At 45.8% G+C, this 26,376-nt stretch overlaps 1 protein-coding gene across 6 annotated transcripts in view; it reads left to right on the top strand.

The window, feature by feature from the left end:
* PRDM1 (PR/SET domain 1) overlaps positions 1–26,376 on the top strand; it is a 65,914-nt gene that overhangs the window by 27,164 nt on the left and 12,374 nt on the right. For 2 of the 6 annotated variants that reach the window (XM_071741238.1, XM_071741239.1), the window contains exons 2-4: positions 14,874–15,122; positions 22,322–22,441; positions 25,577–25,829. In XM_071741238.1, the coding sequence (XP_071597339.1) occupies positions 14,940–15,122; positions 22,322–22,441; positions 25,577–25,829 (556 nt within the window). In that variant the 5' untranslated portion in view covers positions 14,874–14,939. Of the gene's footprint in view, positions 1–3,903; positions 4,098–4,359; positions 4,900–12,902; positions 13,128–14,873; positions 15,123–21,383; positions 21,703–22,321; positions 22,442–25,576; positions 25,830–26,376 lie in introns of those variants that run through there. The other 4 variants (XM_071741237.1, XM_071741241.1, XM_071741235.1 and 1 more) reach the window with 4 other exon arrangements.

The following is a 26,376-nucleotide window of genomic DNA, read 5'->3' as shown; positions in this document are numbered from 1 at the left end:
GAAGTCTGAATGACAGGTTCAGCTGCCCAGGGAAGAAGGACAGTGTATGTTTCAGGGGAGAGTGGTGGCCATTGTTGTCAGGGATGCTGTTCTCCTTCCAGGACCCCTTCCCAGTTTCTGGATCTGCACATGTGCTCCTGTGCTTCACTTAGGTTGGGACCCGGTCAGAGCAAGACCAGGACATACGTCAGTCCTGCTCCCACCTTCATCCCTGACTCCCATGCCCAGGAGAATTGCTTTTGAACTAGGAGCCAGCCTAAGTGACTGGCAGAGCAGCACCTCTGGGAGCTCTGTGAGGGCATCATAGCTCTCTTCAGTAAGTGAATGCTGTTGAGTCTAGAACTGAGTACCTGAACTGAAGGGAGAAGAGTCCATGTTCAGTGCATGCTCACTGCAAACTGTCCTGAGGCCAGAGAGTCATCAAAAGGAGCTGTTTATAAAAGCCTTGTGAACAAGAGCTGGACCTGGCGGGGATTATGAAGGAGGAGAGACAGCGCCTGGAGATCAGCGGTGTCAGAGAGGAGGAAAACTGAGAGTAAGGTTGGTACGAGAGCGAGGGATTTATCTTTATGGGTTATTGTAGATGAAGAAGAGCAAGCTCGGTGTTAAAAGCGGGTGGGATGTAAGCCAGCTCTGATCCAAAAGCTGCCTGGCTGCATTAGCACGGTGCTAAGCCCAAGCTAATATATCCGGCTTCTCACCAGGGCTTATTAGCTCGGGCTCAGTGCCACACTAACATAGTCACAGGACTTCCAGTTGGCTTGACACCACGTCTGCTCCAAGTGTGAACAGAGCTCACTGCTACCTGCCTGCAGAGGCACACCAGGAGATTCCTGGAGGCTTTGGCTACACCACGCTGCTGTTCAGGCTGTGGAAGCCTGGCTTGTCAGCAGGAAGGGGCACATGGGGATGGGGAATGTGCTTTGTTTGCTTAGACAGGGAGAGGAAAGAGGTGCAATGCAGATGAGGGACCAGGAGGCACTGAAACTGGCTTGATGAGAAGACATGCACAGGGAGCATAGGTGTGGGAGAGGAAATGGGAGTGACTGGAAAGGGAAACTACAAGCAGGCCCAGGGGGAACAAGGTGAGGACTTGCTGGGTGAGGAAACTGATTTGAAGTGTGAGGCAAGGTCTGGAAGATGGGCTCAGACAGGAAGAGAGGGGATGAGGAACAAACTCCATGCCAAACCTGCCGTGAAACTGAGATGCCTGAAAGCATCATTCCTCTGCTCCCAGCATGCCACCTGGGGGAATGCACCAGCAGAAGTGTCCTGTCCCTTCTAGTGCTTTTGCTGACCTTGCCAGAAACAACTGTACATTTGCTCTGAGCCAGGTCTGTTTGCTTCCCTGCAGAGGTCTGCCTGTGGCAGATCAGAATATCCCTGCTATGCTGATGATTCGTGTGGGCACTGGTGTGATGCCAGGTCATGGGATCTCTGCTCTTGCTATTTGCAGTTTCAAAAACCAGCACAAAAACTGGTGAAGAATGTTATTAAAATTTCAAACTCAAGTTCTCTAGACTTTGGATTGTTTGCCTAACCCAAATTTGATCCCCTTATTTATGCATTATGATACAGTCTGTAATTACTCATTTAATTACTGTTTTTTCTACCGGTTTCTTGCTTCATTCAGGTATCAGACAAGCTTGCTAGGGGAGATGAATTGGGATGGTGTAATAAAATTTTATCTTTAAGACACCTCTTCCCCCCCCCCCTTCATTTGCTGCAGGGTGAGGAAGTAAAACAGCTGTGGTAGGAAGAAGTGTTGCTCTTCTCAGGGCAGGTGAGCTGTGCTCTGAGAGAACAAGTATTATTTCTGCCCATGGTTCTAAGTAAGATTCATGCCAAGCTGCCTCAGCAGAGCCTTTTGCATGTGGTCCTTAATTCTGACATCTTCTGGGTACCTGATGTGAAGCCCTGCAAAAGACAGAGCCATCACAGATGCCCAGAATTGAAACGCTTTGAACTCGGAAAGTAAAAAGCCGTGCTGAGTAAATCAGCTGTTCTGCATCCCAAAATTAATGTACACTTTTGATGTTGATGTCATTGTGTCTCCATATCCCTTCTGCAACTGAAAATAGCAAAAACACCTTCGTCAGCACATGGAGAGGGGGAGTTATTGTGAAAAGCAGATTAGTCATTATTTGATATTTGTGAGGCATTTAATGATGCTGTTGTGATGAGCAAAGTGGAAAATAAAAGACAAGGTTGGTTTGTCTTCCATTTGAATGGTCTGTGGTAAATGCTAGGCATTTTCAAGGAGAAAGAGGAGAGAGAAAAAAAAAGAAAAATTACTTTTTTAGTCACCACCTTTCTAAACACTGAACAAGAAAGAGATCTGGCGAAAATAAAAAGATGTTGCTTCATATCACTCCTGCCAGGAGTGCAGGACTGAATTTCTGTATGCAATTCTACAGCTGGCACCTCTTGCCTTTTGAGAAGAGTGCCTGCCTGATTTTACACCATGATAGTCTCCGTTTACTGTCATTCTGGAGTGCCTGTGTCACTGCAAAGTATGTTTTTTTAGGTGAGGCTGATGTATTGCAAATATGATGGTTTGCTGTAGCTTTTTACAGAACTTTGACTCAGCTTCAGGGAAGGAAGAATGAAGAAGCAGAAGAGTGAACTTCTGGAAGCTGAAACCCTCCTTTCCCTCTGTTTGAGCAATCCATGCTCTTATGAAATCCTTCTGAAATCTCATTTGCTGATGTCTTTCTGACCCCCAAAATTATTCTTGTGCAAATGTTGACACCCTGCAGAGATGACATCATTGGCTTAGGAAAACATGTTTAGCTTACCAGAAACTACAGGATTCCAACAATATGCTAGCAGCATCAGCCTTTAGTTTTATTTTTTTATTTATCTATTTTTAACATTGTTTCTGGATAGGTGGCAGAATGTATTGTGAATCAGGTTATACTTATCTGAGGGAGCAAAATCTTTTTTTCAGTTCATGCAAACCTGAATCCATGTCATATACCAAACTGTTTTTTATTTTCTGTTCCTTTCTTCTGCTGGTGAATTTTCTATGCAGTTATGATTCTGATATCTGTGCTAATTTTATGTCAACAGCTTTAATTGCATGGTCCCAGAGTGCACAAGCAGAACAAGAACTAGATATGTTTTCCAATTGAATTCAGTCTGCATGTGAATTTTCTGTGTGGACTGAATCCATAGCTCATGGAAATCAAAATGGTGTCAAAATTTCTCAACAGTCTGCCTGGAATCAGTCAGCCCTCAATCATTGCTTGAGTATTCTGACACTAAATTTATTTGATTTGATTGCTGAAAAAAGCAAATGGAAAGTGGTTAGACAAAATGTGGAGAAAAAAAAAAAAAAAAGAAATTTTGGCCTCCCATATCATGCCATTAGACACCAGGCAGGGAAGAAGGAACAATTACAGTGATTCATGGATGCCATTAAAGCCAGAAGATGCATTCAGACTTGATTATACATCTTAAAATTTTTAGGGTCACTAGCACATTCCAGTTTGCTGTGCATGGGAGGGAGGGATCTGCCCACTAATAAACCAGCAAAAACCCAATATGCTCTCATGGGTGCACAAGTGACAATTTTGACTTCTGCTGTTTGGACATGAGTTTTGTTTTTTCTGTTTTCAATTAAAGGCGTGGCTGAATGTTCATTATCCCAATGATAAAAGCAGTAAAAATAGGTGCAAAATGGTTCTTGTGCAATGTTGTAATTTACCTTTATTTTAAACTGGCTTACACATCTTAATACATTATGACAATCAGAATTATCAGGCCACCAGGCGGAGAGGAGTTTGTTTTGTTAATTGCTCTTGTTAAGCCTAATTACGGAATGGGGTGGAGTGGATGCGAGGGGAGGGAGGGAGGAATCTGCTAGCAAGAGGAAATTCTAAAATCCTCGGAGAGGTTCCAGGCAGTGCGTGTTGGGGAGCCGGAGCGCGGGTGTGGTGCGTGTGTGTGCGTGTGTGTGTGTCTGTGTGTGTGTGTGTGTAGGGCTGTGCGTGTGTGCGAGGGTGTGCGAGTGAATGACAAACCTTCCATATGGACTAAAATCCTGAGATGCATGAGCTGGAGGTGGGGAACCTGTGCTGCGTGGACACATGAAGGTACATCTGAACAAAGAAATGTGCTGTATTTTGCTTTCTGAACTAACTCCCTCATCTTTTATCTTCATCTTATGCTGCAGATTGCTTACTTTGCTGCTTATTTTGAATTTTGTGTTGGGTTGAGCGTTCAAATGGTTTGCTGGTGCAACCTACCATCCTTTGATACTAGGCAGATGCAGGCACAAGGTGTGTATATGTATTTGTGGGTTGGTATCCTAGCTCCCTTTGAACCTTTTTCCTTCTTTCCGGAGATTGCAGAGGGGTAGTGCTGCCCACAAACTGTGTTGTTTGTGTAGACTTTCCAGTGGAAGGCATACATCCGAGGAGCCCTTCTGCCCTGCATTATTCCAGTTTGTTTGTGTGCCCCACATTAGGCTGCTGGCGACTTAACTGTGCCTGACCTGCATTGTCAGCCCCCTCCATCGCCTCGGGAGCCTCCGGGACAGAAGTTTCTGATAAGGCAGTTTTGAGCAAGCCAGACGCGAAGTAAATGATTTTATAACAAATCCGTGCTCCTCTCTGGGGTATGTTACCTGACTCGTTTGCTGCCAAGGTGGTTTTATTGTTCTGGCTACTGGGTGGAGGGAGGAGACTAGGACAGCAGAGGAGTCACGCTTTTGTTTTGCTTAATTATAATGTACACCTTTAATAAAACCTTTTAGCGCCACGAATGAAGTGGCACTGCAGTCCTGCACAGGAAGAAAAATGCTACCGCTGGTGTAGCTGACAGCTGAGTGGTTAGATGGCCAGCATGGGTCTGAGGCTCAGAAGCCTTTTCTTTGCTGGCTGCAGATACTGCTGGGTAAATGTGTTTACTTTTTCCGTAGTATTTATACTAGTTAATGTGTCGCACCAGATAAATCTACTTCCTGAGCCCATCTTTCAGCTTGCTCTCTTCCCTCCCAATTGACAAATGGTTTGAGTTTGACACCGTTTTATCAGTTGAGCCCCTGCTGGGTGCTGCATGCCTGCTTGTTTCTGCTTTATCGTGGAAAGTGAATTATCTGCAATATTTTGTTACCATCTAACTAGCAGTTGGCAGGCTTTCCTGTATGAACTGATACAGATTTCAGCAAGGGGAGGCTGTTGTCTTTCTCTGCAAAGCCCCGTTGTTGCTCTCCAGGAAAACAAAAGATCCCGGAGCTTTCTGCACCGCAATCTGCTGCTGTCCCACTTTCAAGGAGGTGTTTTGTTTGTTGCGGCAGCTTCCTATCTTAAAATGAGAAATTGAGCGGACATGTGCACTGTTTTAAACCTCTGTCTCCAGGGCTTTGTGTTCACTTAGGGTAAAATACATTCATTTGTGGTAAGCTGCTGCGCGATTTACACTTGGTTTAAAGATTACGAAGTAAAAGGGAAAGCATCAACATCTTTAGCAGTGGTAGTTTGATGAGGAATAGCTGTCAGAAGAACTCTACCGACTTACTTCAAGTGGGTTGCAAATGCATTAGGGATTCATTAATATTAATAGTAGAATAGACATTTCCTGCATTCATTTGACATCTTCCATACTTTTTTTTTTTCTGCTTTGCCTTTTTTTTTTTTTTTTTTTTTTTTTTAAGAGCAACTTGGAGTGCAGTTTTAACACATATTCAAGTTAATACAAGGATGATAAGCTAAAGTTAAACAGAAGGAGACCCCTGAGTGTGTGGGGTCGGTCTCTAGGAGTCCTGGAATTTGGTGCTTTAAAGGTTGTGGTAAACTCTTTGGTGAGGCTTTCAGGGCAGTTTGTAAAATGGGTCCACTAGGTATGGTTATAACCAGAAAAAATGCTTGGCAGACGAAATTGTGCTGTGAGGGTGACAGGGAGGTAGCTATCAAAATGTCACATGAGGGTTGTTAGTTTTGTAGGTTTCTAAATCTACACTGGTCACAGCAGTGACTTGCTCACCTTTGAAAAAAAAGAAATCCAAGATTCTTCAGTCTTCAAATGTTTTGTGAGGTTGTCTGAACAGTTCAGTTTGAAAAATAAATAGATGTAAGGTAATTCTTACTTATTTTCTATTTCAAGTCTTGTGATGTTTCTGCTCTGTCACCAGCCAGCTCCCAAGCTTTCTTCAAATGAATTTTAAAAAAAAAAAAAAAAATTGAGAAAAAGACCACATATCTTTGAGACATAAACCCAAGAATATTGTCAGCAGCAGGAGGGGAACATGTAATTGCAATGATCGTTTTTCAGTGTCCTGCACAGCACATCACAATTCCACCCACTGAGCCCTTTTAGCTCAAAGTGAGTCAGGAGCTTGGGTTTTAAAGAAAGCAAAGAGTCGCTGTCCATAAAATGTCAAAAGAAAAAGATAAGCCCCCAGAAAGTGCCTAGTCTGGCAAGACGAGTGATGCAGCAACTGCAAAGGCAGAAGTACTCCGGAGTTTGGCTGCTCTCACTGATAGGGCAATTTGAATTGTAAGTGTGCGTCTGCTCTACTTGTTGAGCCTAATGAAAAGTACAGTTTAATCACTGGTGTGCCAAATTGACCATGATTAGCTGTTATTGCAGATTAGTGCATTGTCTGGGGCTCCAGAATTATTGATCCGGGTGCTGTGCTCTGGTGTTTTCTGTGCCCTCTATCGTAACCTCTCCTTAATGCTTAGGGGAGGGAAGCAGGAAAGGAGAGTAGGAGGGACGAAGTCCAGATGGGAAGAAAACAGGTCCTGAAAAGACCACATAGGAACTAGGTCAGGTACTCTGGAGATTAAAGAAGCATGTTTCATCCCTGGACGCAGGAGGCAGGGACAAGTAGCATACAATTACGAGGAATTAGAACGGCAACAAGTAGTGCAGATTTATCAGCTTTAATTGTCTATTGTCAGGACAGAGCCCTTCTTGTAGATCAGGGGCTGCCAATGCTTTAATACCTCTAATGGACTCTCTATTGTGGGATTATCTCTCCTAAGGACAATGTCTTTCTTAAAACTAGTTGTTTTGGGAGAGGGAGGGTGAAGGAAAAAAAAAAAAAAAAAAAAAAAAAAAAAAAAAAGAAAGAAAGAAAAAAAGTAGCTGCTGCCCTCGGTTTTTTTCTCTCTGGTTTGTCACATTCTGCAGGAAGTAGCTGAGAGCCCAGTGTTGCTTTTCTGTCAGCAGTGCTATTCCTTCAGGGGAACTGATAGATACCTATTGAACATTAACCCCCTTTGCTCCACCTTCCCCAACGAGCTCCTCCAGAAACAATAGCTGGTTGATAAAGAGCAGATAAGCAAGGACACCCGGCTTAAGAATCTCTCTGCTATCTTTATTTTAAAAGCTTTCCCGGGTTTTGCAAAGTAAACATTACAACATTTAAAGAAGGATAAGGTGTCAACTATTTAATGAGAAGTTGTGTTTAATAGCAGAGGAATTCTTCCCTCCCCCAGCCAACACACAGGTATGAAAAGACTGTTATTTCACCACCTTGGGGTAGGAAAGCTGGAGAAATGGCAACTGTACTCTTAGGAGCTTAAAAAGTGGTCCTTCAGCCCACCCCTGACAGATTCCCTAATCAGCTCTAAACATGCAGTCACTGCTTGGAATCCTTTGGTCCTAGGTGCACAGTAGTTGCGTTGCTGGATCCGTGATAATCTGTGGGTAAATATTTTTGTTTCCACCATATGGGCTTTGTCATGGTGCGTAGCTGTTGTTTTTGTTAATCTGTTTTGAAACACGCTCTGTGGCCAGTTCTTTGTCTGAGAAAAGTGGTGTGGTTCCACCCATGGATCTCACCCTTTTTTCTGCTGTGTTCATCAACTCCAGAAGACTGAGCAGCATGGAGAGTATCTGAAATGGCAACTGAACTGTGCAGGATCAGAGCCTGAATTTTCACTGTGATTCATACCACTATGGTTTACCAGGCAGGCTGAAGGGAGAATACTCCAAAAAGTGCCATGATGTCCAAGTTGGAAAGACACAACGAATGTTGAATTAATGCCATAAACTCTGAGGTGGCTTTGCTGTTTCAGAGTCTTGTGTGCCTTTGTTGCGGGGCTGATTTCTTTGAAATATTCACAGGAGAGAGCCTTCTGATAAGTGTTTACCATCCTATCCCTCCTCCACAACAATCAGGAAATCAGTCTGTTTTACGGGACAAATTCCCAAAGCACACCCTTTTTTTCAGTTTTCTGTCACCAGTAAAGTTGGACAGTGATTGGAACAGGTTGGCCTGTCCTCAGACTCGGTTGCTATGCTCAGGTTTTCTTCATAAGCTTGGGCTGGTAGAAGCATGCAAAGAAATAAAAGCATTGTTGTATGAGCTTCTAGCTATCATCCCTACCTTTTCCAAGACCGCTATCATTCTGAAATGTGATGGGAAGGCTGATAGTCATCAAGAGGGGAACATCTGAGGTCTGGTCTTTGCCATGGGGAACTTCCCTTCTCAGAAGGGACAAGGAGATGACTCCTGATGTTTCATCCAGACCCTGAAGTCTGCTCCCTTTTCCCACAATGAAAAAAACAGAAGTGCAGTGAGAAAGCTTAGGCTGCTGCTGCTTTCTCAATCCCTTCACCCCAGCTTGCTTTCTGGGAAACAAGAGTGAGTGGCTTCAGGCTGTTGGACCTTTGCTGCTCAGCAGCATTTGCAGCAAAGAGAAGCCAAACTTCTCACGATGACTTCTTGCTCTCCTGATAGCAGATAGCAGGCCCAGACAGTGTAGGCTCCTTCTTCTCAGACTCAGGCCTCAACATGAGGAAATGGCTGTAGCATAGTTCTTGCTTCTGTGTGCTGCAAGAATGTTTTTTTCCACTGGAGAAGGGTTGTTTTGGCTTATTCATAAGTCATCTGAGCAACATTTTAATAAAGCCTAGTGGGAAACAAAAAGGGAAATGGTATTTTGGTTTGACTCCCTTTTTCTCTTTTTAAGGAAAACTTACTGAGAGGATAGAACAACAGAAATCAAAAGAGCTGTTAAGGCCTGCACTAGGCAGTAGCTGAGAGTGAAGCCAAAATATCTGCTCTTGGTATTGCACAGCCAAGACAAAAATAAATGTAAAGGCATTTGGAAGTGCTAGGAGGCAGTGACCAGGGTACTCTGTAATTAAAGGCAGTCCCTGAAAGCTGTATGTGTTAATTCAAAAGCCTCCTGGCTACAACATACGCCACCCCAAATGCCCTTGCAAAAACCTTCATGTAGATTCAAGTGCAATTTTAATTTCTCTCCTTGTAGGTAATGCCATCCTGAAGTAGTCTAGGGCATACAAAGCCTCTGAGATTGCATCTGAAGCCTATAGGCTGTGTTTTGTAAAGGTCAGGCCAGTCTGCTAGAGGAAGGCTTTAACTTTTCCTGCTGCACAGTCACCAGAGCGTGCTGGGTCTTCCTCTTTCTGCCGAGTCTGACAGCAACCATGTTTCCAGACACGTGGCCCCAAAACATGAGTGTATCTCAGCAGAACTTGAAAGCAAGTTCTTCTTTGAGTTTGATTTTTCAGTTGGCTTTTAAAAGATGTGCAGTCATGCAACTACATCATGTACCTTCTCCGAGTAATGACCACAACTGGTCCCCAAATGTTTACCAGGGATGCCTACATGCAGGAAGTGGGAAAGGGGGGTGGGTCTGGTAGTTACCCTTGATGTGGTCAATCTGCCACTGACCTTGCTTGGGGAAGGGGAGGATGTGAAAATGAGACTCTGCTTTAATCTCTTGTGTGCATTTTATCTCCCCTTCAACTTTCTAAAGAAGTTTCATCTATTAGAGCCAGCTCCCTTCCCTCCTTCTTCCCCATACAACTACAGCTCTTGCAAGGCTCAGGGGGAACAGCAGCGTCCTTGAGCAGCAGAGGCTGCATCGGGCAGGCTTGTTGTTGAGCTGAAGTGGTGATAGCATCAAAGGAAATGGATGGGGATTTCTGAGATCAGAACTGTTAGGGCCATTCATGATTTGTTGCCAGGCTGAAAGCTGCTGCAGAGAGAGCTGCCTGAGAAATGCTGATTAATACGGTTATTGAGGTTTTCTGTGAGCGAGAAGGAAAAAATGAAAATATGACTAAAAATGTTCTTTTTGAAATGAGCAACATTTGAGATTGCACATTCCAGACAATAGTGGCTACTGATATGAAAGATTTCTATAAAAGAGCAGAAAACTGCTGGTTGAACAGGGCATCTTTTCATGTTTCTCTATTAAGGAGGAAGGTCAGAAGGTCAGTCTATATATTTCTTTAATGGCAGAGTTTCCTTTGTGATTCTTACTTTAGTACACGTTCTTAACAATTTGTTTCTGTCTCTTCTTTCTTGATAAACTTAGTTCTACTCCAAATCAGGCACCACTAGGCTAGACGTTCACACCAGTGAAATCCCTTCTCCTTGTGCTATGGTGGTTCTGGACTCAGCTTCACTGAGACACCTGGAGCTAATTTCAGGATAGCTTCAGAGTGTGCCACGAAGTTATTTGAAGTCTGTAGGTTTCACAGGCTGGACTCTCCTCCCCAGGCTCTGGGGAGAGAGCCACACTGGCCTGGGATATTGGCATCCTCCTGTCATCCTGACGAATATTTGACTTCATCTGATCTGATCTAATCTCTGTTTCCTCTTCTTCTCCAGCCGAAAAGCATTCTCAGTTCCTTGAAAGGCAGATTTGCTTTTCTCCTGCTCTCCTTCACGTTAAGATTAGCCCCTGAAGGAAACACATGAACCCTTTTTTCTTTGCCCCCCTGCCCCCCCCTTTTTTTTTTTCATTCAAGCTAACAGGGAAGTGAAAAGCTCTGAAAACAGCTGCCTCTCAGAGTGAGACTATTTTTCGTAAAATAATCACCTTCAGTATGACTACATTGTTTTTCTGTTCTATGCAGTGTGACTCAGCATCGGTTAATTAACTCAATCAAGTAGGCCGGATTTCTCTCCTTTAATGAATGGTTCTTCCTACTTCAGAGCCTTCCTAGACCTCATTTTGGATGTGCCTCGGTTTTACCGGGTATATCCAATTACATTTGTATCCTTCAGCCCCGTGCCTGGGCCACCTCTCTTGTGGAATTACAGCGCGGTGGAAGTGAAGCCAGGACACTCACTTGGTAGAAGTTGCCCTACTTACATCTGCTGCCATGAGCCCTCTGGTGTTAGTGCATTTGGAAGCTCTTTACACAGATAAACTATTCTCAGCGTCGCAGACCTAAAATGGCAAGTAATCCTTTCCACACGTCTTTCTATCTGTGGGAGGAGGAGCAGGTTAAGGGAAAGGGATGTGTTTACAGCCGTCAGAGAGACAGACAGGAGCTTGACTGCATAAAGTGTGCTTTTGTGCCTTTTTTTTTTTTTTCTCCTCTTTCTCACTTTTTCGCGCGAAGAGGTATGTGACACCCAGGTAACCCCTTAAGTGTGTTACACCTGAATGTGTGTTTAAAAGTAGAATGTGAAACTAGCTGCCATGTAAAGTGCTGGGGAAAGGGTAAGAAGGACACTCACAGATGTGCAAGAAGAAGGAAAAGTAGAAGCCTTGGCTTGCAGTGAAGCAGCTAGCGTTCACACAGGGCTGTCGATGGCTATAAATGGAATTGTGCATCACTGTTCCTCTGAGCCCGAGGACGCCTCGCTGCAGAGGCAGGACCACTGAAGGAAGTAAGGCATCTGGTTGTTTTGTAATGAGAAGCAGGAATGCTCTTAATAATAAACAAACAGGACATCGTATGCCATCATCACAGGATGTCCTTCCTTCAGCCAGCACGCTGGCTTGGATCAGAGGGAAACAAAAAAAAAAAAACCCTAAAAAAAATTTGGGTGTAGGGTCTGCTAATCGCTATCCTAATCCTCCTTCCATCACCAGGGTGCTCCTGGATGGTGTCTGACGTGCTGCCCTGCGCACCACCAGCGCGGCTTTTCCTACCAGGCTGGGAAGGAGGAGTCGCGTTTGCCTTGCCCGGCTCCTGTGGGCTTCCCTGCTGATGCTGAGTGAGATTGTGTTTAAAGGAAGGAAAAGAAATGTTTTTCCTTAACTACAAGGGCTGATTGGAAGGAGACTCTGGGAAGGGATGAAAATCAAAGCTCTGAAACTATCAGACTGGTGAGATCGAGTACTGTAATTGTTAAGGTTTGGGAGCCAGAGCTTTTGAATTGGATTTAAATCCGATGTTCTGCTAGCTGGGAGTCATTTTGTCATAGTGTTCTATCTAGTCAAACTGAGGCAGGACGGAAGCGGGTAGCTGTTGACCTCTGGAGGTTAAAATACTTCGAAAAAGTAGATTTCTAGTAAAAACTGTCTCACACCCGGTCCTTCCGAAGCCGCAGAGGTGCCGAGACCCGGGCCGCAGGGCATCTCCGCAGCCCTCCCCTCACCGATACCTCTTGGGTCGAAATGGAGAGAAAGAGTGTCCGTGCGTGTGTGTGTGAAATTAATGTTTTTTTTTTTTTTAATCCGGCTGGTGGTGGTGGCGTTGTGTTTGGGGGGTCAAGTAGACTCCCACCTCCCCCCTTCCCTTGTGAGGCGAGGACCCGGCCGGCCAAAGAGAGAGAGAGAGAGAGAGAGAGCGAGAGGAAGGGGGGGGGGGAGAGAGGGAGTGGGGGGGGAAAGAGAGGTCCGAGTCCGAGTCCGAGTCCGAGTCCGAGTCCGAGTCCGAGTCCGAGTCCGGGTTCGGGACCGGTGCCGGTGCCGGTGCCGGGTGCCTCCAACGCCAAGGCGGTCGCGCGGCGGGCGCGCGAGCGGCGGGTGGCGTGCGGGGCGTGTCACGGCGCGGCGCGGGGCGCTGTGGCAGGCGGCCCCCCAGCGTCTGCCGGCGGCAAGCGCAGCCCGGGCGCGCGCGGCAGCACCTGTCTGACAGCGGCGGGGAGGGAGGGAAGGGGGGGGCGGGGGTGAGGAGGGAGGGAGGGAGAGAGAGAGGGAGAGAGGGCGGGGGTGGGGGGAGGAGGAGCGGGCGGGGAGCGGCGGCTGGAGGTGTGTGTGTGTGTCTGTCCGTCTGTCTGTGTGTGCGTGTGTCTGTGTGTCTGTATGTGTGTGTGTGTGTCTGTGAGTCAGTGTCCCGGGGACCCAGCCGCTGGAAGGAAGGAAGGAAGGAAGGAGAAATGTTTACTCGGTAGAGATGAGCCAGGTTTGCCGCCGACGGTGGGCTTCGGTGTGGAGACGCGCGCGGATTATTCCCCGGTAAGGAGAGCGATGCCTCCTCAACAACCCTCAGCCTCTTCCCCCCTCACCCCTGCCACCTTCCCGGCTCCTTCTTCTCGCCCGCCCTTCGCCGCCGCGGCGCCCGGAGAACGCAGCAAAAGTTTCCTCGCCGCCTCTCTTCAGCGCTCCTCTGATCAGCGCTTAACCCTTTCTCTCCACCGCGGAACTGTCACACTCGCCACCCCCCAGCCACCCCCTCTCCCCCTCGAGTTTCGCTGTTCGGCTCCGCTCACCCTTTTTAATGCCCGGAGTCCGTCAGTACCGCACCGCACCGCTCTTCTCCGCTGCCGTCGGGAGGGTGCTCAGGGACGGTCCCCAGGCGACCGCGGGGGGCTGCGTGTCGTCCCCGGCACCCCCTGCCTCAGCCTCTCCAGGCCGTGCCCCCCCTAGTAGGGTGAGGCGGTACCGGGGGGCGCCGGGACCCCCCCCCTCTTCACCCGCAGGCAGTGAAGCCCCTTAGCCTCCTTCTCGGGAGTTCTTGCTCTTTCAGTCTTTTTAGGCTTTCGTTGTGGTTGTTTTTTTGTTGCTGATTTTGTTTGTTGGTTGGTTGGTTTGGTTTTTGTTTTTTGTTGTTTTGGTGTTTGTTTTTTTTTTTTGTGTGTGGGTTTTTGTGTTTGGGTTTGGGGTTTTTTTTCTTTTTTTTTTTTTTTTTTTTCCGGAGGGGTGTGAATTTAGCAGTAGCTGCGTATCCGAGAAGGAAAAATGAAGGGATTTGATAGCGGGCTTGACCCGCCGTTTCCAGCTGCCAGCGTAGGTTCACATTTTGGTGCCGAATGAACCTTTTATGGAAAGAGCCCGACCGAGTACCTGTCCGTGGATAGGTTTGATAATAGTGCTTCTGTCCTAAACTGAGGGGCTGGAGGATTTGGTGGAATTGTCCTGCGAGGCTCCCATCCGATGCTTTGAGATAGTAATTTTCAGAGGTACTATCAGAACCAAAAGGGATAGAAGAACTTTTCGAAAATTTTTATTTTATATATTTCCCCTGCTCATTTCCTTTCCTTTTATTTTTTGGCCCCCGGGAGCATGTTGCAGTGCTTTGTGCAGGGCTGCTGCTGCAGTGATGCTGGCAGGATGTCGGCTTTCTCAGCCTTCCATGCCAAAGGATAAGGGGCCGTCAGGAGGGAGGCGGCGGGAGAAGGGGGGGGGGGGGGGGAGAGGGGAGGGGGGAAGGCAGGTTGTTTTGAAAGTTGTTTGTGTGTTGAAAGCCGGTGGGAAAGTTCAGGCTTCCCCATTTGGAAGAGGCAAGGCTGGGTTCCGCTCTTCCAACATGCGCTTTCCATTTTTAGCTTCATTCAGACGCAGACAGCAGCTCCTTTCCTCTTCCTCTCCTTGTTTGTGACACTTTTCTGAGGCAGCTTTTCCACAGGCAACTTAAGTGGTCTCACGGCCATGACCCCACGTTTTCTTCAGCATGGGATGTTTTCTTTCTCTTTGAGGCAGTAAGGAAAAGGGTCTGAAAAAGGTAAAGCAGTTGTCAGCCTAGGGATTTTTTTCCCTCTTTGTTTTGGCTTCCTCCTCATTACCACCGAGGCTGGTGTTTTAAGGCGCTGCTTCAGTCGGAGCAGCTTCGTTTACACTGCTTTTTGGCTATTACTCAACTGTACCAACTATCCTGCATACGCTTTTAAAGTGTCACAGACTACTGTATTAGTCACGCTGTCTCAACGGAAACCACAACACTGAAGGACAATGAGGATTAAAGGCTGTTTTCTTATTTTCCAGGCTGCTACACAGTGTAGCTCGGACGCTGTGAGTTTCAAGGATCTGGTGAAAGGGAGAGAGTGGACAATGAAAATGGACATGGAGGATGCTGACATGACTCTGTGGACAGAAGCTGATTTTGAAGAGAAGTGCACATACATTGTAAATGATCACCCGTTGGATCCCAGTGCCGATGGAGGCACCCTAACTCAGGCAGAGGCTTCCTTGCCAAGGAACTTGACTTTCAAATACGCATCTAACTGCAAAGAGGTAAGAGGCAATGCTGTGGGGAAGACTGGAGTCAGACAGGCCAAATCACAGTGCTTTGGGAAGTGTGTGCTCACCCTGGCTTCCATTCTTTATGCACACACACAAATACACCCCACCAAATGCTGCCTGATGGCTTTTAGGATGGGATCCAGATCAGTCTTTTAAGGACCTGTGAGCTAGTCATCTGTCATGTAATATTTTCACTGGAAATAGTAGCCAGCCTATCCCCGAAACTGATTCTGTACCAATTCGCAAACAGTTAAATTTTCACACAATTTGAACAGCATCTGAATAAGCATATTTAAACTGTGGGGTAGTTCTGTGTGCCAATTTCTAGGCTGCTGTTTGCCAGGACCATTCATTGCCTCTGGCTCAGAGATTAAAGTGCCTCGGTTGTCCAATAAATAGCTTTAAAAAAAGTAGAGGGGAAAAAAAAAAAAAAAAAAACAAAAAACCAACACCCAAATTCCTGGAAATGTGTTTAATTATTTCTTTTTGTTTTTCCTTTGGTTATGAAATTGCTTTATCCTTTTCATAAGCTTGCTGTATTCCCAGCTTCCTAAATTCTTAAAAACCCCGGCATATCAGCTAAGGAAATTATGGCAGAACAGTAGCAAGCTTGACAGAAAGGTGGCCGTAGCTCAAATTAACTTGTGTTTATCTGGGACAGTATCTTCACTGGTAGCTAGCCGTGCGAGTCTGTCCTATCCTTGTCCCTGGAGTGGGTACATTCTTTGTTGTTGTTTCAGAAGGGCTGGAAAGAAATGAGCCCGGATGAGCAATTTGGTTTTGTGTTTACTCCTTCATATAGAGTAGCTATTATAGCTAGGTGTGATGTTCAGGGTAATGACCCAAGGGACAACCCTTCATTTCTCCTTGTGCCGGGACTTGTGGTATAGCAGCTATTACCTGTGCTTCTACTTTGGCTAAACACACTGACCACAGAGCTGAAAAGAAGAGGTACACTCATCCCTGCCTATCAAATATTTCCTTCCAAAGTAGATACTTGTTTAATCCTGCGTACTGAAATAGGGCCGGACCCCCCAGCTGCAGGGTATTGGCACTGTGAAATTTAGCTTGGCAGTGCCTAATGCAGTGCCTATTAGGTTTGGTAAGAGGTTAAAGCTAAATTCTCCTGTAAAATCACTCCTCTCTCCCCATCTGCCCTGCCCTGCCCTGCAGAACATTGGCAGAGAAAGGATACGCTCTAGAAAAAAAAGAAAGTGTGAAACCTTGTTTTGTGTTACTGCATCGTTAAATAGGTCTTGCTTGGGTGGGGAGGGAGATAAAGCTGCGACTCCTCTGCATGATAGGGAAGGGGTTTTTGGTTGAGGGATGAGCTTGCAGCAGGAGAGCTCGGGCAGATCCTCGGCAGCCGGCTGGTGACTGATTGGCTGCTCAGGCTGCTTGCTCTCTCTGCCCCTTTTCAGTGCTGCTGTTGCGGCAGGAGACCTTCGGAGGAGCTTTCAAAATTCCCAGTGCTGTGTTTGGAAATGCCGAGGTGTGATTTCCTTACGCTGTAGTGCAGGCCAGTGAATCAGGGTAGGAGGATTGCTGCCATCTGTGTGTAAGAGGTGGGGGGAAAGAGAAGTCACTGAAAGATTCCTGGTTCTTCCTTGTAAAATACAACCCGTGCAGCTCCCTGCTAGGGGAGTCTGAATATAGGACATCCTCCTTTTGTTCTCCAGAGTTCTCCCCCATCTTTTATTTGAGCTGAATAGCACCTACCATAAGGAGCAATACAAACTTTCGAACCCTGACTATTTCTAAGGTAGCTCTGAAAGAAAAGGCCTGTCTGATCCTTTTTTTCCCCCACCTTCACTGAAAGCTACAGTCCTGCGAATATACAGACAGGTCTCTCTTTTGCTACTTGTCTGCAGGGTGAAATAGTTGCAAATGGCATAATCAGCCTTCCTTCTAGCACCTTCTGGAGTTAAACATTCTTTCTGTCTTCCTTACGACTTCGATTTTGTTCAGGGGGGGCAGGACTGGGCGCATGTTGCTGTTGCACATCAGTGTTTGTGGGGTCAGTGAGGGAGCCTGATTCTGTTTTTGACTTCATGGAAAACCATGAAAGTCCTGACAGCTCAATAGGGTGGGATTTTTTCAGTTGTGAAAGGATGAGGTAAGACTTCAGGGGATGCATGTGTGCGTGTTTGCCAGTGGGTTTCGGATGTGAGCTGTCTTCATTGTTAACTTTGGGGAGAGCTGTGTCTTCATCAGGTTGAGAGTTTTAAATGCTGAGTCAGTTTATTGACAAAAACATATAATACATTGCTTGTGAAACACTAATACTGTCATGATTAGATCATGAAATCCCAGTGCTGTCATGATTAGTAGTGTATCTCCACTTGGAGTAGGAAAAGTACTGCGTACCTACTTAGGAGGGAGGAAGTACAATTGCTGTTGTTTGAAGAGGTTTACTTTTCATGTTTCTTTTCCTTGCATGCATTGTGAGGCAAGTAGCTCCTCTTTAAGGGTTTATTGAATTTGCAAGGGAATCCATGACACATCATATTCTTGTTTATTCTTGGATCTTGATTGGGGATTTTTCTGAAGGACACATTTTTCATTATGAGTTCACAGTATGTGTCAGCATTTTAAAAAAAGAATTACTACGGCTCATAACATTTTAGGATTCTAGATTTACATGAAGTAATTTATTTATATCTACATGTGAACTATCCTTTTCTCCAGTTTTAGCAGTTTATTTTAGCAGTTGACAAAAAATGATGAAATGCAGTGCCAAAATTATTCTCTGGAAGGCCATATGTGAATGAGCTTTTTAATGCAGACATTTAAAAACATTTCTTTCAATAGCTTTTTCCTTTGGTCTCAGTTCTTAAAGCCCAAACACCCCTTCTTACAACCCTTCTTGATACAAAGTGCCAGTTTTTCTGCTGTCTTGAATATTGCTAATGCCTCATCCTGATCCATGAGCTTGACAGAGAGAAGCATATCTCAGCAAACCCATTACTTGTTGCATTTCTCTGATAAATCTGTTCCTTAGCAACAGAACCTGAATCACTGATTTTGATGAAAGCAGTGATTTTGAGCTGTTATGAAATGTGCCTTGCTGACCTCAGACACTTGCTCCCCACTATTCCTTTCATTTTCTTTCTTTTATATATGATCACCGAGGAAGTGATTTGAGAGCATTTTATTTAATGGCATCTCTCATAGAAAACTGGTCACTGAAGGAGGGGTAAAACTGATGTGGGCTTATGTAACTGTAGAACTATTAGTTAAAAAAAAAAAAAAAAAAAAAAAAAAAAGAAAACTACCAAAAAACCCAAAACAACAAAAAAACAATGTTATTCCAGGACACATGATGGCCTTCCCTGTTTGCATTTGGAGAATACTGTTATTTCACTGAAGCCAAGACTGTTTGGGTTTGCTGGGTTTTGGTTTTGGTTTTGGTTTGTTTGTTTGTTTGTTTGCTTTTTTAATTGGGGGGGGGCAGGAGTGTTGTTTGGTTGGGGTTTTGTTGTTGTTTTGTTTTGTTTTCTAATTTAAAGCAATTTAGTGGATGCATTGCAGAATTGGAACAGGTTGCCCAGGCAAGTTGTGGCTGCCCCCTGCCAGGAAGTGTTCAAGGCCAGGTTGGATGGGGCTTGGAGAAACCTGGTCTAGTGAGAGGTGTCCCTGCCCATGGCAAGGAGTTTGGAACTGGATGACCTTTAAGGTCCCTTCCAACCCAAACCATTCTGTGATTCCATGAAAACATCCTCCTCTCACAAGAGTTAACAGGGCTGGTGGCATACTTCCAGTGCCTTCTGCCCAAACAGAGATGTAGGAATGTTTGTCTCTCAAAGTTCCTTTTAATAATAAAATTCAGAACCGGAGTCCACCCATCTGGGCAGCGAGCAGGACGGGGTGTTCTTCCCTTAGCCAGCCTCGTTGAATAGACCGGGCTCCGGGCTCCGGGCTCCGGGCTCCGGGCTCCGGGCTCCTGCCCCGCCGCCCGGCTCCCTCCGCCGGCCCCCGGCGCTGCATTAGGACCCTGGTCAGTTCCAGGGACGCCTCCGCCGCCCCGGGCTGCTCCGCCTCCCTCCCCCCCAACCCGGCTCCGGTCCTCCCTCGGCTCCGATTCCCCCCCTCCCCGGCTCTAGGCTCCGCCACTGCAGCGCCTCCGGCTTTCAGCCGGCTTCCCCCTCTCGCCAGCCGGCTTGTCCTGGCGCATCCTGTCGGGGCTGGGACCGAGGGGAGGGCGGCTTAGCTCACAGCCCGGCTTCGGCAGGAGCCACAGCTGCCGGCAGCGCCGGGAACACCAGCCGTGCGGCTTCGGGGTAACGTGTGGCTTCATCTTCGTGCTAGAAACGCCGCATTACTGGAAGGAAAAATGTGGTAGCGGCCCGCATACAGGGGTGTTGAAAGTTGGACCTTTGAAAGGAGAGGGCGGGGTAGGTGTCTGCAGAGAGGAAATTGTTCTGAAAATAGCGCGTTGCTCCTTTACGGCAGGGTTCAGACCCAGAAGGCTGCATTCGGGTAGCAGGCTTTCATTTGTGGGAAGCGAGCTCAGGTCACGGTCCCCTGTGGTTCCCTTCTGCGAGGCTGCTGGGGAAGGTCCCCTCGTCGAGAGGCAGCAGTGTGCTGAAGGACACCTGGTGGACACAAGTCTAAAATGCCTCCTCTGCCACAGCTTTTCGGCAGCCCGGCGATCGCTTCCCCTTAGCTCTGGATACAGAGTTCCTTTGCTGTTTTGTCTACAAGCCTTCCGCAGCTCTGTACTTCGTGGCTTCTTGTTAAGTTACCCTCTTCCCAAGCCGCGGCAGGGCTGGACCCCTTTTTGGCTATGGTGGAGCTGTCCTGGCACTGCTAGCACCCCTCTCCTGGAGGGTACCCTTCCTTGACCACAACAGCTGAGCTTGTGGGGGAGCACAACAGACCAATAACTGCTGACCTGAAAGCCACCTTTGGTTAAAAGTCCTCTGGACAGCTTTAGTCTGGCTCAGCAAAACTTCAGTGCTGGCACACACACGGATGTGGAGAACAAAATAACCTTCTGATGGGTACAGGGTGAGAAATCGTCTTCGTCTTCAGCTGCATCAGGGAGAAGCAAACACCACATGTAAGATGGATATCAAAAAGTATCTGCTGTGTCAGAGACACCAGCTCAGTGAGTGTTTCAAATTGACTAGTTCAAGGAGTGATTTCTAGAGATTCTGAGAATTTCGTTAAAGTCATTTTAATTAAGGCCAAGATCTTTTAGAAGCATGAAAAATCTTGAGCTACCATGCAGTAAAACTGGTAGGGTGTGCCATAGCTTGGTTCTGAACTGTTCTTGAGAGGGCAGATGGATGTAAATGAAGATATATGGGGAAGATGAGAAGAACATCTGCCTCTTTCAGCTCTCTATGAGAAATGTACAAGCAAGACAAAAATAAAACTGAGCCACTGAGCTTGTTTCATCTTGTGCTAGGTGTAGGAAACTTTCTGGAAGTCCCTTTTCTCTCTCTTAAGTCCAGATGCACAGATTATTGGAGCATTTAACTACCTCTACTGCTGACATTTAATTTTTCTTTTTTTTTTTTTTTTTTTTTTTTTTTTGTAGTGTGCTGAAACACATGTTGAAACACAGACAGGTGCAAACAGCCACCTCGTACACCCAGCAATCTGTTTCCGGGTGGATTACCTCCTTGATTCCATGGCTGTTATTTATTACCTTTTATTTTGACATTTAATGTGAAATTATGCTAGGCATTAGTTGTTTACTGGGATTTTTAATCTTTACCAATACACGGGACAGTATATCTCAGTCTGTCTCCTTCTCTTACACCAAGTGTGATACAACAGAAGAAAATGCAGCATAAGAAAATCTTAGCTACCGTGTGAAGTGTTGTCTACAGTCCAGGGTTTTTACCATCCTTTTCTGCGAAGGACTGTTAGGAAGAAAATTAAATGCTCACTAAAGTTAGTTATCTGTAAGGTCTCATCAGTGCTTATCTGCTTTGGTAAGAAAATTGGTTTCTTGCAGAGTACAGACAGCAGTAATCTAACTCTTGGTGTTTGTCAGCCACTTCTGCTGTTCCTGTCTTGTTCTGAAACCCAGGCAAGCAAAAAGTGCAGTAGCAAGATGTGCAAAGGAGATAGGTTTAATAAATACTGCCATGAAAATTTGGTCATAGTGCCAAATTAATGGTCTTTTTAATTTTTTTTTTTATTATTATTATTACTTTTTTTTTCTTTTCTTTTTTTTTTTTTTTTTCCCACTATCTGAGCAGCAGGATCAATCTTGAAAAGGGTTGGGGTTTTTGGCTACACAAAACTGTTTAGGAAATTGTTTGGATACATTAAATTTAAGAAGATTGGTGAGGAACAGAGAGAGACAAAACCAATAACTCAGCAGTGTTTTGCAAAGGGTTACTTCAAGGCACGTTCTTCTGAATAATGATGAATTGCTTCCTGATTTGTGGTCAGTGACTTTTTTTGGTATAATTACTGTCAAGAAGGAAGCTGAACAACTCAAGTACATTTCTTAGACCTAGCATAGTGGAGCATTTCATCAAAACCCTTACGCCTTTCTGACCAAACCCACTTAACACATGTTACTGGAACTGCTGCCTCCTTTTTATAAAAGGTGATCTGTGAGTACATGTCCCATAGCCGTTTAATATTCTGTTTTGTATGCCACGGTAAGCTGGTAGGGGAATTGTAGGTTGTGTTTTTTGTTGTTGTTGTTCTCCTTTTAGCTATCAGGATGGGTATACCATGAAAAAGGTGGGGGTGGGGGGCAGGTTTCGTTTTGATCAGAGGAGCAGTCATTCCAGTTCCTAACGTAACAGAAAAGCAAGCTCTGTAGCAGTGAAGTGATTGATAGCTATTGAGTATTTTTTGTTTGCTGGAACTAGACTTTCTGGGGGTTTCCTTTGATAGGAAAAATAGCTTCTGAAGATACATGACAGTCTCTGTGTAGTTCACTTACTGTTACTTGTTGGAAATATATTTCCACAAAACACGTCTTTCAGGCACTGTTCATCTTTGGTTTCTGTATGTGTTGGTAAGATTGTAGTATCTAACAAAGCTGATAGTGTTATCCAAAATAATTGTTAATTTACTTCTGTTTTGCTGACCTGTCTCTCAAAACTTTTCTTTCATTGGTTGCTTTACCTTATTAAGTTCAGGGAACAGTGGAGAGGAAGGGAAACTTTTTCATATTCTTCTGTCAGCGGACTGATCCTGTGCTGCTCTTCTTTTAGGTCACTGGAGTTATAAGCAAAGAGTACATCCCAAAAGGAACGCGCTTCGGACCCTTGGTAGGAGAGATCTATACCAGCGATACAGTTCCCAAGAATGCGAACAGAAAATACTTTTGGCGGGTAAGCAGGAAAAAACAGCACCATGTTGTTGCAGTAAGCAGATCACTAAATGAGTACAGCTGAAAAGCTGGGTCACTTCCTGCTTCAGACCTGTGTGCATGCAGGGGGCAACTTCTCTGCACTGCCAGGCACCAGCGGAGCCGGTGGGGTGACCTAAGGCAAGTGGGTGTCTTGGATGTAGGGACAGTGCGAGTGGAGAGAGCAGAGGAGATGCACATCTCATCCCAGCTCCATCTTCCAAAAAAGATTGGTGCTTGATTGTGTGAAGAAATAGTTCTGCTGCTTGCTGCAGGGGCAGGTTTTTTGCAGTTCTTCTCAGCAGAAAGTAGTTCTTGTTTGTGCAGATGTCACGTAACCTTGATTTTCCAGCTATGAAGAAAGAGGCTGTGAAAGTACTGCATAATCTTTTACTCTGGAATTGTGATACATTTTGTGGCATTTTTTCCATGTTTTGAATAGAACTGCGATACCTCAGTGGTAGTGGTCTTCAGCATGTATTATTCAAGTTATAAGCTTTCCAAGTCCACTTCAGAAAGTGTTAAAAGAGCAGTCCATAGATCTTAGTGAAGTGAAAAATCCATTCATGCCAGACAAACACTAGAAGTAATGCCTAATTTGTACTCTAAGAATAAGCTGGAAGGGAGCACCATCAAATTTGTTTTGGCTAGAGAATTCTGTGCTGGAGAATATGCTTCCAGTTTATCAGTTCACATAATCCTCAGTTTCCTTTGCAGACCCATTATTAATTGTTAGAGAACATTCCTTCAGACTCATCTACTTCCATGGATTTGTTTTGCTGCCTTCTAGCCATTTAGGCTGTGTCTTAAGTCAGTGGATTTGGGAGTATATCCAAGCCTCTCTACCCAGGTGCCTGCCTGCCTTAGCAATACCCCGACCTCATATCCAGGTGAAACCTGGGGCAAGCACCAGCATTCCCCACACCCTTTTCTTCCTACCTAATTACATCATTTTGGTTTTCCCAAATTGTCTTCATGCAATGTAATACAGCGTTGCACAGGCAGTTATTTGCATGAGTGCTTTTTTTCAAAGCAGGAGACTTGTTTTCATGTTCATAAGCCTACTAAATGTTTCTTGTAGCCAAATTTTTCGTGAGGTTGTGTCCTGCATAGGAAGAGGCTGCTAATGCCAGCCCTAGCCCTGCCAGTTGCCAGTAAGATGGAATAATTGGGGAGAAGGGCTGCTAAGCATCGTGCAGGTCTTCATTCATATATTGCAGTGAGAAATATGACATCATTCTCCTGGTGTGATTTTAAGCCTTAATGCAGGGGGATCTCCAGAGATAATATCCTAGGAACCATCATTAAATTCCCTGTTACAATCTCTCGATTCGTTCAAGACACTGCTGCAACAGAAGCGAGTTCCTTCCTAGGGGTCTGAAACAGGCTTGCATACGCAAAGGAAATTGTGGGAGATAACTTCCCACATGTTATTAAAGGCATCCAGGGTTTGCTGGCAGGAGTGGGAACATCTGCTGCTGCGGGCGCAGGGGGATGCTGCCTGCACGGTGCCCACCGAGGGGAACAGGGCCACCTGGGACCGGCGTCATTTCTGGGAACGGCGCTGTGACTCAGCACATCTGGTCTCTCCTTCCCCAGAAGAGGTGGGGGGCATCTTCACCCCAGAGCATGGTGGCCGGCAGCATCCATGGCCCTGCTGTGGGAGCTGTGGAGGGCCGGTTTGGGAAGCAGGGGCAGGCATCGAGAGACAGAGCCTTGCGTTCCTGGAAGTTTACGAGGCAGGGCGAGCAGAGAAACCCAAAGGCTCCTCTTGATGCAGCACAACTCGCCCGTCTCCCTTCCATTTTCTCATAACAAACACACCACAAAATCTCTCGCAAGCTGCTTTGATGAGGCCACATGCATTTCCCCCTTCTCAGTTTACAGGAAGTTACTCTTAAAAGAAAGTGATTCTGGTGTTTACGGCCCACGTTAAAGGGCCAGGCTGCCTCCCCCCTCCCTCCCTGCTGGCAGCTCGCTCAGGGAGGAGAGGTCCCGGCCAGAGGGCACTGGCAGGGCAAGCTGCCTGGCCAGGTAGGTGTGAAAGAAAGTGGTGCCAACACAAAGGCAGGAACGTGCTGTGGAGTTCTTTCCCCCTGAGATAAGCTCTGTCTCCCCTTTGGAAAGGCATTTCCTGCTCAGCGAGGTGCCTCACTGCTCCCTCCTCAAGGCCTGGGTTTTTGCCTGGTCATCTGTTTCACAAAACCCAAGAAGACCATGTCATTCAGTATGGAGCTAGTTCCCCCCAGGAGGAAGGGACATGCCTTTAACAAATGTGTTTTCTGGCTTTTTCTTGATTTTTGGGTTTTTTTTTTTTCTTACCACCTTAAGAAACAGTAGCTTCTGTCAGTGATTGGGACTTTTTTCCCCCCAAGCCGCTGAACAGTTTTTAGATGAATGTTTTCTTTCCCCTCTGTGGACAAGCCAGAACGTGTCCCTCAATAGGAAAAGTGACTTCTCATCTGCTGGCCCCTCTCCAGGTCCTCGTTAAGTTATGGCAGGTGAAGTTCATCTTCGCCTCGCCCAGCCTTTCTACAAAAGGGCTACAGTCCAACTATGAGCAAGTGTTGCTTTAGGACTCTGGGGGGGTGGAGGATGTTTGCATAGTTTAAACCTTTGGGCGGAGGTGGTAGGAAACTGCAAGTACAGAGGCCATAGAAAAAGGCGAGAAAGACTCTGACGTAGCGCAGCCAGTCAGTCTTATACACAGGTGACTCAAACCATTAATGCAAGCATGCACTCAGACCTGCAGTCATTAGCATCACCCACTTGTTGGTCATAGTACCAGGAAAAGGACTCTACTGAGGGCTGCTCACGAAGGGAGAGTACTCTGCATTTCAAATTTTAGATCGGATTTGTTCACACTAGCAGAGACACGGGCTAAGCAGAAATGGAAAAGGGGACTGTAGACTTAATTTTGAAAAAGCATCTCTTTTCTTAACACAGAGGATATCATAGCTGGGAAGGGGGGAACCCAGCTTGAATTCTTACTCCAGTAATACCTTATCGTTTTACCAAAAAGACCCCAAACATACAACTTTTTGTCCCTATGGACCCTGTGCACATGTACTGCGTATCACGCGTGTGTATGTTCACAGGCACTTCCTCTCTATTCCAGATCTATTCGAGTGGTGAGCTTCACCACTTCATTGATGGATTTAATGAGGACAAGAGCAACTGGATGCGTTATGTAAATCCTGGCTACTCTGTTCAGGAACAGAACTTGGCTGCTTGTCAGAATGGAATGAACATCTACTTCTACACCATCAAGCCCATCCCTGCCAACCAAGAGCTGCTTGTGTGGTATTGCCGAGACTTTGCGGAGAGGCTGCACTATCCCTCCTCCAGAGAGCTGACAATGCTGAACCTCAGTAAGTGGATTACAGTACAAACAAGGAATGCTAGTAATGTTTCTTCTGCCTATGTGATCTAATAATAAGTTGTATAATTACACAGCTGCATCATCTATTGTGTCACAGTAGGTAGCTAGGAGTGGAGAAGGGGAATTAAAAAAAAAAACACAGCAAGAAAAGAGAATGAGTTCTCTGTGCCCGTTCAAATGTAAACAGATTTTTTTAAAAATCTGAACAGCTGCATGTTTACAGTCTGAGTCTTATCTGATCATACTCTGGACAAACAACCTGCATATATCCTCTGCCTTCAGAACTGTAGATGTCATTTCACTCTCAGACTTTGCAAGTCCAGATCTCATAGTGCGTTGAGCAAAAGTCAGCTTTGATAGCATATACTAAAGTCTGTCCAGTCATGCTCCTAAAGGGCTGCCTTCACTGTACAAGGAAATGGCCACGTGCCATGACTCTGTCTAGGTGTCTTACAAAATACCTGTTGACTGCATAATGTTCTTTGAGACATCTACATTTGCTTATCTTACGGGAGCAAATCTGCTGTCATGTTCTC

The sequence above is a fragment of the Heliangelus exortis genome, chromosome 3, assembly GCF_036169615.1.
Source record: "Heliangelus exortis chromosome 3, bHelExo1.hap1, whole genome shotgun sequence".
Classification (NCBI taxonomy): Eukaryota; Metazoa; Chordata; class Aves; order Apodiformes; family Trochilidae; genus Heliangelus; species Heliangelus exortis.
Note: the sequence above shows the minus strand (reverse complement) of the source record. Positions and strands in the feature narration are given on the sequence as shown.